Below are 10,648 nucleotides of genomic sequence, written 5' to 3'. Positions count from 1 at the left end.
TTAAATAAAATAAAGAAAAAAATAATAAAAAAACCCAAGTGTTACTACTAACATTTTAGGCTCGAATATTCTTTGGTGAGGAGCTGTACTCATAATTGTAGGAAGTTTTGTAGATCTTTGGCCTCTAGCCCATAGTTGCCAACAGGACCCACTACATTTATAACACTGTATGTATTTTTCATATAATGAAAACTGGGAACTCAGTATGAATTTATTTATATAAGTAAAAATAATCCAGAAAGCATCGATTACCAATTACTGCATGAAAGTACAGGAAGTTTTCAGGAGACAACCCTGGGAAAGCAGAGGCTTTTTCTTTGAGTTATTACTGCTCCCTCCCCAGGTAAAATGAAAGACATAGCTTTGGTTTTCTTCTAAAAATTTGCTCAGTTGGACAATTAAAATGAGGGGACATGAAGTTTACAAAAAACAACAACAAAACAAACAAACAAACAAACAAACAAAAAAACCCTCAAAACAAAACAACTGTTTCAAATCCCATATAATAATCAATTTTGGATAGCCCAACATAGAAATATCATCTTCTTCCCCGGCTTTTCAAGTCAAGATTTTTAGATTATCTATTCCAGAGACTACAATTATGTTCTATGGCATTAATTTCTTCATCAGATTCTCTATTATCTAATTAGCAATATTAGAATCAACAGAGTAGTAGAACAATTAGGCCTTTATTTCTCCTTTGACTAACAGGTATTTCACAATCTGGGCCAACTTTGGCATTATTTCTGTTTTTTTGCTCACCTTCTGCCTACCATCTCAGATACCATTTGTTTTTGCTCTCTTCCACATAGGTCATATGGGTCTAGAATATTTCTCAAAAAACTGATCTCAAGTAAAATTATAAAAAAGTTTTAATTTAGGACAAAACAAAAGACAGTTCAGATATACCAATGTAAAAGTATCCATCTGAATTTAAAGTCACCCACATCAAAGCTCTCAAATAATAAGAGAAACAATTACATAAAAATGTTTCTAAAATGCTAGGCTGCTTGGTATCTTTAATTTGTAAAGCTTTAAATAGTCTAGAAAGATTGTAAAGAATTTTTTCATTGTTAATTTATTGCAGACTTCCTATAGTTATGTCCTTAAAAACTAAGAAACAACTAGCCAACATGGAAATGTCAACTAATTTTTACAAATAACATGCTGCAAGAAGACATATATAACACTAGAGACTTAAGTCTCAAGTTTGTTGTCGGATGGTAAACCAGGGTATTAAGAGCTGTTATTAAGCTAGTTCATGATAATCTAAATCATAGTACCATTTGAAAATCTTAAATGTATTAAGTAGATGTCCTAACGGGGCTCGATAGTTCTCAAGCCGGATATTTTCACTCCTTTTTCTTTGACCTCCACCTTCTGCATATTTAGTTCAGTACTGTTGTTGTTGCTTTGTGCCATCGAGTTGCTTGTGACTTACAGAGACCCTATGTACCATAGCCCTAAACCCTGCTCTGTCCTGTGCCAATCGCACTGTCTCCAATACACCCATCCCGATTACCCCAGTCACTGAATCAATCCACCTCAGGGGGTCTTCCCCTCCTGCGCTGTCCCTCCACCCTACCAAGCATGATGTCCCTCTCCAAGGACCTGTCTCTCCTTACAACATGTCCAAAGTATGTCAGACGAAGCCCCAGAATCCTTGCCTCCAAGGAGTAGCCTGGTTTAAGCCTCTCTAGGATGAATCTGTTTTTTTTGCAGTCCATGGTACATTCAATATTCTTCTGCAACACCACAGCTCAAAGGCATCAATTCTCCTTCTATTCTCCCTAGTCATTGTCCAACATTCAGATGCATAACAAGTGATAGCAAAGACCATGGCCTGTTAACAGATGTACCTTAGTCTCCAGGGAGACACCATTGCTCTTCAGTATTTTGGAGATCCCTAACAGCAGACTTTCCCATGGCAATGCGACTTTTAATTGGCTACTGGTGCCAAGAGTGTTGACTGTGGAGCCAAGCAAACCAAAGCTGTGAACAATCTCAATCTTTTCACCATCCATCCTGATGCTGTCAATTGGTCCAGTGCTGAGAACCTTTGTCTTCTTGATATTGAGCCTCAATCCATCTTGAAGGCTGCAGTCCTTGACCCTCTGCAGCAAGCGCTTCAAGGTCCTCCTCAGTTTCAGCAAGTGAGGTGGAGAAAATAAGTATATACCCAGTAAAACCTTATCCTTGTTATTAGGTGCTGTCAAGCTGAGTATGATTCATAGCGACCCTATAAGTAGCCAACCTGAACCCTTCCCTATCCTGTGCCATCCTTATCCATCTCTCGTAACACTCACACTGCTTAAGTAGCCATGTCAATCCATCTCATTGGGGGTCTTCTTCCTCTCCATCACATATCACCCCATCTTCCCAAGCATGATATCCCTCTCCAATGAATAACCTTGCTTACCTACATGTCCAAAGTATGAAAGACGAAGCTTCACCATCTTTGCCTCCAAGACATATATGCTTCTCTTGGACCCCATATGAGAGTCATCATTTATTTTTCCATCATCCTTATTCATTATCCAGCTCTCTGATGCACAGCAGGTGACTTCTCGACCATGGCCTGGATCAAGGTCCCTGAGAGCAGACTAGCCTAACACAATTCGTCTCCTGATTTCCTGACTGCTGGTACCGAGGGTGCTGACTGCTGATCCAACAGACAGCTTCAATTCTTCTTCCATTTATCATAATATTGACTGTTGGTCCTACAGTAAGGACCTTTGTTTTCAAGAAATTGTAAGCTTATTGTTTCTTGTCATCATATTTTACATTAATTTCATTTTATTTTGCTCTTTGCATGCTACTAGAAGCTAAGAAAGCAAATCATCTGGGTTATTTATATCTGTCTAATATAAGTGCAGAAAGGAGAATATTTTAGAAGGACTCTCATTTCTCCCTTTCTAAGTGTAGTAAATAAATTAATAACAAAACATATGTCATGTCAACATTCATCACGTATGACTTAGCACCATTATCTGTATTAATCAAGTATAACCATCAGTATTATTTGGGTGAGATTCTTGATAACTATTTTGGCTCCTTAAGAAGCAGATATGCACTCTCTTTTACAAATGAAGTTAGTTATTCAACCAGGCTCCATTGCGTTACTAGCATAACGTTAATTTTTTTTTTTAAAGGGCAATTTTATTTCTACAGAAACATGACCAAGAATCTAAACAGTATATATGTAATATCAACTCAGGAAGAATGCAAACCTAGGCTAATCCCATTCCCAAAATTACTAAATAAACTTGTGTTTTGCCTTTAAAATTAAGTCAGAGTTCACAATATGAAGCTTAAAAAGTAATAAACTGGAAATCTGTATAAAATGAAACTTTAAACAAATGTAGTGCTTATCACCCTCACCCTTGAATAGCGTAAAGGCACCAAAATTAATTAAGCCAAATTTATAAGACAGTTACCCATACTGGACAGAACCTACTTATTTGGACTGTATACTGTTAAAAGGAGAAAAACCATCTTAAAATTCAAACTCATTGCCTCTTAGTTAGAACCAATTCATAACTGTCCTGCCAGTGGGTTTTCACGAGGCTAAAGATCATATGAGAGGAGACTGCTCATCTTTTTCTCAGAGCCTCTGGTGGAGAAAAGGTACCCAAATAAGATATATGTAAAACATGGAAATGTACAAACATAGAAAAAAAAAATAGCCTAGTTATATTATAGCACTCTTAAAGAGCATATAAAAGAATCTCGAGGGTCAAGAAACAAGGTGGAATGATCTCTATGTCACTGACAGCATAGTATCTCATCAGGTATTCTTTTGAAAGATCAAAATTTACCAAACCAATAGCCATTTATATAGTACAAAAATCTCATGGCCCTTGTCAACTTGTAAAATTTGGTGCTTTTAACTTAAAAACAACTTTTATTAACTTTAGATTACTTTTAACTGGTAACCTGTACTGTGGGTAAAAGAGTGACTTCCAAGTGATATAGGACAGATGTGACCTTAAGTTCTTAGGCTTTCAAACAAATTTTAAGATAAACTTCATTCAGGATAGAAGGTAACAAAATCCACGTACTTACCTTCAAATATTAAAAATTTCTAAAGCAGGAGTTTAAGATGATAAGAAATTAAGTAAAAATCTATAGACACAATCACTACTTTCAAACTCTTTATGGAACACTAGCCAAATCTCTTCTTTCGAAAAGACGAATTCACAGTTTTTAGCATATAAATGTAATAGAACTAAATCAAATCTATTAAATTGAAAAGTTTACCTTAGGTTTTTTTTTAAAAAGTTCAAATTGTTAAGATTACAAAAAGGGCGGAATATTATGAGAACATATAGTTTAAGTGTCCCTGGTACTTTAGAAACCTATACAATAGAAATGCAAAAGTTTAGAAATTTTTCTCATTAAGTTCCTTGGGAAGTTATTATTACTTTCTTTCTTTATTGAATTACATAAAACTAGACTGAATTACAAAACCATTATTATAAGAAAGTTTAAAAACAGTCTGACCAGCTTTTGCACAAAGACAAAGCTTTGACTAATATTTCAGGGAGAAAAATAATAAACAGCAAAATTAGTTTTCATCATCCCGTTTATTATTATAAAAGGATATGACTTTTCACCTATAATTTACCAAATCAAGCCATGTGATAGGAAAGTTCACCCCATTTGCCAACAAGTTAAACAAGTTTTGTCACAGAAGCACTACTAATATAATGTACTAATATACTGTGTAATAATACTATATAAGGTATCTACACAGGGTATGCCAGAATGCTATTGATTTACCTTATACACTATGGATTTTAAAAAAATTGGGTAAAAATTAAAATGGAAATAGGGACTAGCATTTCTTAAATTTGCTACTAGGAACATTCTAGTTATTCTAATAAAGCTATGTATGTTAGGTTAAAAATTTGTGAGTTATTTCAATATCAGTAGTATAAGACAAGAATGAATATCAATAATAATTTCTACACCACTATTTTTGCTTTTATTTTTATGGTCTTAGTGACAGTACACAGGAGCCAGGAAATAAAATAGTTTCAAATAAAAAAGGAATTTTAAAATGCCTAATGAATTTTTTAAAAGGTAACAGAAGATAAGTAATTTTCTTAACAAGCAATGCTAGTTGGCAGGAATACAAAATGTCTAATAAAACTAATTTCATACCAGGTATGTAAAATACATTTCAGTTACTTATTTTTGGACTTACTTATAAGTAGTGGTTCAAGAAATTAGATTTTAATTAATAAAGCAAACTATCAATCTGAATACATTTTTAACACTGAAAAAAGTGTTAAGAGGAAATCAGGTGTTAAGCTAAATTTATTGAGCATTAAGCATATTTTCATTTGCTTTGTTAAATAACAAAAACAAAATTAAAGGAAAACAATACACTATAAAAAGCTAATGAATATCATTAGAAATGTTACTGCCAAGATGACAAGGAAACAGGGAAACTAGACTACTGGAAAAAAACAGCAAACAGAACACAATCAGATACCTACACAATGTGAAAAATATCTAAGACCCTAATTGGCTAGATAAGTTTTCCCCAAAATCACAATGTTTTAAAAAACAAAACAAACCAAAACCCCTTATCTTCAAGGAAAATGCAAATAAAAATGATAGTTGTTATATCCCTGTCACACTAAAGCAGCACAATAATATTGGTGTTTACTATTTATTTCACTACGCCAATATTTACGTGCTGCTAGAGCGGAACAAGTATGCTAGTCCATCCAAACATAGTATGAGTATCTGATGATGAAAACTGTGTTCTGAATGAATTTCCTTAAATTTCTAGAGCAGCAAATAATGATTCGCATCTTAACAGTAGTATGTAAACCATGATGTGCTGCTATAGTACTTTAAGGTTTCAAAAAACTAGGACTCAACCAACAAGGAAAAATCCCCTCACGTATACTGAAAACAAAAATAAACCAGAAATACGAAAAGAACTGTTAAACTTTAATCAATTTACCTGTAAAATTAAAAATCTATTATGGTCCAAGTCAATTCCATGGCTTCGAAGAAGATTTCCAACATCCTTAAATGTTTTTTTCTTTCCACTTATGTGGTACACTGAAGTATTATCTCTGTAAGCTGTTCTGGATACATAGAAGTTACTGTTGGGAATGACTTCATAATCATCTCCTTCCTGTTTTGAGGAAAAACAAAACCAGGAAACAATTGCTGGTCATAGGTCCACTTCCAATTTCATGTTGGAAGAAATTCTATGGATTAAAAAACTTTGATAGAATGTACTCATAACAAACTAGCAAATTTAATCTCTTAAATAATTTTGTTTTGCAAAGAGCTAACTTTTTAAGTTCCTGATGCTCACAAATGAAAACACCAATTAAAAACAAACAAACTTCTTAAAACTGAACAAATCTAAAAACATTCTGAGAAAACAAGAGTTGATGGAAGGATACCCCAAACAAATCTGCTTAAATTATTATACCATACTGGTAGATTAAACTACTAGTTTATTTTTAAAAAGCTACAGAAGTAGGTCCAGATAAGAGGTAAAGAGGGACCTGATTTTTTTTGGGGGGGGGGAGGCGGTGAGAGAGGGAGAGAAGGCAGAACAGTGGAATAAAGAGTATTTATCGGTCATTAATTGAAAATTACAAGAGAGTTGGAAATAATTGATATATATGCTTGGATTTACTGGAAAAAAATCAGATAAAAAAACCAAAAACCCCACAAGTGCAAATTTACTTTAATCTTAAAATTTGCTTTCTCGTACCCTTAAAAAAATGCCGTCATGTTAATTATAGTAACAGAATGACTCTTTATAGACAAAACAGAACAAAAGAACCACATATGATTTATGTTTTCTAGCACAAATGATAAAAAGTATTAGCAAAATTAGTTGTACACATAAAAAAATAAAAATTAGTAATTTCACTTTATAAGGTTCATTTAGATTATTTTTAAACCATACTTTTTCAATGTTAACTATGAAGAAAAACAAAATCAAACCTGAAAATCAAAAGAACAATGCAAATAATCTAAGTAGTTTACCTCTAATTATTTTCATGTTTAGAAAACAAATGTTAGCATGGTCTTTTTACATTTAAAAGCCTCAATCAGAGGAACTTAAACTGAAAGCAAGCTCTTTATCATCATCATCATCATCATCATCATCATCATCATCACTGATACATGTATGGCATCACCAACATTAAATTTCACATGAATTAAAAGGACATAGTAAAATTAGGCAACTGTTACATTATCAACAATTAGCAATTTATCTTAAAGCAAGAAAAAGAGACTTTAGAATAATTAAAAATTTAGAATAAAATATAAATTTAGCATTGTAGATACTAAGACTGCTCAATTAAAAATATAAAGATTACTACAAATTATTATAATTCATTTCTCTGGTTAACAATGTTACTATTTTAAGCTTAATAGCCACCAAAATCCTTCACAAAACAAAGTCACAGAGGTGATGGGATCAGTTAACTGTTCTGCTTCGACGCTAATTTTAAAAAGCTGATTCAAACTCAAAACCAATAAAATATGCAATGTGGTTTCAAATAATTAGCCCCAATCCCTTACCTTATCAATTATCTTTTGAAAATGAACTTCTACAGTACAACTCTGAATATCCTTGTGTTCATCAGAATTATGGATCAGTACTGAAAGCTTTTTAGACCTTATTTTCTGTGCTCGATAGCCAAAGACAAAAAGCATAGAATCAATAACATTGGATTTGCCACTGCCATTTGGCCCGATAATACATGAAAAACGCTGCATAAAAAGAAAAAGAAACAAAACAAAAGCTAAAGTTAAAATGGCATACTGGTAGATTTTAATTTAAATTGCTTATTTAAATGTTGCTCAACTACAAATATTTACATTTTAGAAGGTACTCAATTACAACTTGTTTTCTTTTTACAAGCTTTAATAACTAGACTATGGTCTAATTTTTTTTTTAACAAGACTGGTCTAATCTTGTTTAATTTTTTTTTAATTTAAAAACAAGTACTCCCTTCAAACAAAAACTTACTAATCTTATTTATAAGAAACCTTATAGTGAGATACTGTTAAAAAAGCAACTTAGATAAACAAAACCAAATTTCACCATTTAAAGCATACGAAACCTTATGCAACAATCAACAGTTCAGGAGACACAGAAGCACAGTAGTTACACAAAACAGTTCTATAAAATGAGCAAATACCTTATGAAAAGGCCCCAGAATTTTTTCTCCAGCATAAGATTTGAAGTTCTGGTTTACAATATGAGTTATCATAAGCCGAGGGGCTCCAGCTTCATTGGTCATTGCTGGAGGTGGTGGAGGAGGGATGCTATTGAGAATTTCTTCTAAACTTCTATTGTCAAGCTCCTCACTTGGAGTATCTAAGTCAAAGGAAAGGGGTGAGAGGAAACCTACATTAGTACAATTTATTAGGAGGGTAACTGCTGAGTTGGAAAGGGTTATTACTTATTAAAGTTTCCACTTTTACATAAATACAGTTTTACCCTGAACTCCTATGTGGGAAGAAAGTATCTCCCACTTTTTTCTAATAAAGTGTTTAGAAAGTAATGTTCTACAGAACTCTACCACATAGGAATTCAAATACAAAATCACAAAGCAAATCTTCCCATTCTAACCCATATCCACAGCAGTGGGGCAGATCCAAAAATTATAGTGATCCTATAGGAGGAGAGTAAGAACTGTCCCATAGACTTTGCTGCTCAATCGCCTCCCTACCGTACGTCTGGGTCAGCTATGGTCAGCATCGAGTGGCTCACACAGACCACTGCCAACCTTCAAGAGCTAAGTGGGTTCAAACTGCCTACCTTTCCATTAGTAATCGGGTGTTTTCCTTACTGCGTTAGCAAGACTCCTTATCATTCTGACTGAATTTTAAACCACTCCACATCGTGAACAACTGTCTCCCCATCTTTGAGCATCTAGAACTACAATTTTAGACCCCGAGAGCTTAAGTGACACAGAGTGTTCCAAAGCAGCTGGGTGAGTCTAAAGGGAATTTAGAGACGATGGAAATGAGATTAGAGACAGCCACACGCTCACGAATCACACCCACATACAATCTTAAGGACAGTGGGGTGGGGGAGGAAGTCCACTAATTTCTCGGCTGACCGTGTCCATTTCCGCCAAAAGGAATAAGTCCGGACCACCACAAACAAGCACCCAAATCCGATAAACGCGTACACAAATCCAAACGCGAAGCGCGCTCCTCTCGTTCCCCCGGGAAAGCGAGGGCTCTAAGCGCTCCTCCTTCGCCCCCTTCAGCAGGGTCCCGGGGAAATTCGCAGTGGTCTCAGGACAGAGGCTCTGGGGCCGGTGTGCGGTGCCCCCCTCCAGCAGGATCCCCGGGAAAGCGCGGGGTCTAAGCGCTCCTCCCTCGCCCCCTCCCGCAGGGTCCAGGCGCAGAGGCTCAGCGCGCGGTACTCACCTGCGGCCGCGGGCGGGCTCTGGGTGCGCTCGGACAGCGGCGGCCCCGACTCGGCGTCCCGGCAAGGGCTGTCGGGGGACGGCGGTGGCTCCTCTTCGGGGCGCCGGGCCGTGGAGGGCTGCATGCCTTTGCGGGGCATGGTCACTGGGGCCGGGGAAGAACCGGGGTAAGTCAGGTGCGGGCAGGGGACCCGAGCCAACCATCCCCGTCCAGCTCTCCTCACCGGCCCGCTGAGACCCGGTCCCAGGCAGCGGGTCCTCGGGGAAGAAACTCCTACACTGCAACCAACAAGCCGTGCGAAGGCGGGAAGGTCTCCGCGTGCCTGGCAGCCAATGGCCAAGGTTCTTCGCCCTTCTCGGACCCTCTCATTTGCCCCGCCCGACATCGCTGGGTGGATGCAGGAGAGTAACCCTCATAAAGGAACTTCAGGCGAGGAAACCCTGACACGCAAGGTAACAAACTCCTCCCGCGCTCTCCGGGGCAGGGGTGCAAGCGCACACACCTTCAGAGGGGTCATCGTTAACCTCAGGCAGGTGGTCAACAACTCTGCACCCGAGCGCCCTCGCACCAGCTCCCGCCCCCCTCCACTCAGCCCGGGGAGGCTGACGGCTCGGGGTTTCGCGCCCCAGGAGCACGGCCGCAGGTCCGGGAACAGCAGCAGCGACTTCCCGGTCGGGGCCAGGGCGCACCTGCTTCGTTTCAATGCTTTGGGGATGTCAGGAGGCTGTGGGTCCGAGGCGGGATCTCATTAGATGACACACGGCCCTGACAGGTCACTAGCGAAGGCTCGGGCCGGGTAACTAATCCCCCGGGAGAAGGGTGCTGAGCGACGGGCCGGGGGAGACGCCTCTTCTCGGTAGTGGCCAGTAGTTCTGGAGAAGAGATCTGCGAGGCTTTCAAGCTCTCGGGGATGCCGCTCAGGAAAGTTGCGCGGGGAGCGGCGCGCGGGAGCCCGGCGGCTGGGGAGCGGGCGCGGGGGGAGGGGTGCCCCGAGCGTGATCGCCCAGCCCCGGCCGCCTCCAGCTCGAGGCCTCTGCTTCCCGGGCGCCCACAGACGCGCCCAGGGCAAGATATCTGACAGTCTGACCAGCAAAACACGTACTTTACCTGCGGGGGAGTCCACGCAGACCAAGCTCGCACCCAGCTGAGTAAGTCTCCGCCCCGGCTACTACCGGTGTTTTCAGCTCCGGGTCCTTCACTCGAAAATGGC

General features: G+C 38.5%; 1 protein-coding gene across 2 annotated transcripts in view; it reads right to left on the bottom strand.

Moving 5' to 3' along the window:
- The window catches only part of SMC4 (structural maintenance of chromosomes 4), a 52,882-nt gene extending 43,305 nt beyond the window's left edge, over positions 1-9,577 (bottom strand). The window contains exons 1-4 of one of the 2 annotated variants that reach the window (XM_006901335.1): positions 9,439-9,577; positions 8,196-8,374; positions 7,573-7,764; positions 5,981-6,157 (exon numbers count right to left, since the gene is read on the bottom strand). In XM_006901335.1, the coding sequence (XP_006901397.1) occupies positions 5,981-6,157; positions 7,573-7,764; positions 8,196-8,374; positions 9,439-9,577 (687 nt within the window). The remainder of the gene's footprint in view (positions 1-5,980; positions 6,158-7,572; positions 7,765-8,195; positions 8,375-9,438) is intronic. The other variant, XM_006901336.1, reaches the window with a different exon arrangement.
- Positions 9,578-10,648: the final 1,071 nt, after the last annotated feature.

The sequence above is a fragment of the Elephantulus edwardii genome, unplaced genomic scaffold (genome assembly GCF_000299155.1).
Source record: "Elephantulus edwardii isolate Elephantulus edwardi_28Jun2011 unplaced genomic scaffold, EleEdw1.0 scaffold00320, whole genome shotgun sequence".
Lineage (NCBI taxonomy): Eukaryota > Metazoa > Chordata > Mammalia > Macroscelidea > Macroscelididae > Elephantulus > Elephantulus edwardii.
Note: the sequence above shows the minus strand (reverse complement) of the source record. Positions and strands in the feature narration are given on the sequence as shown.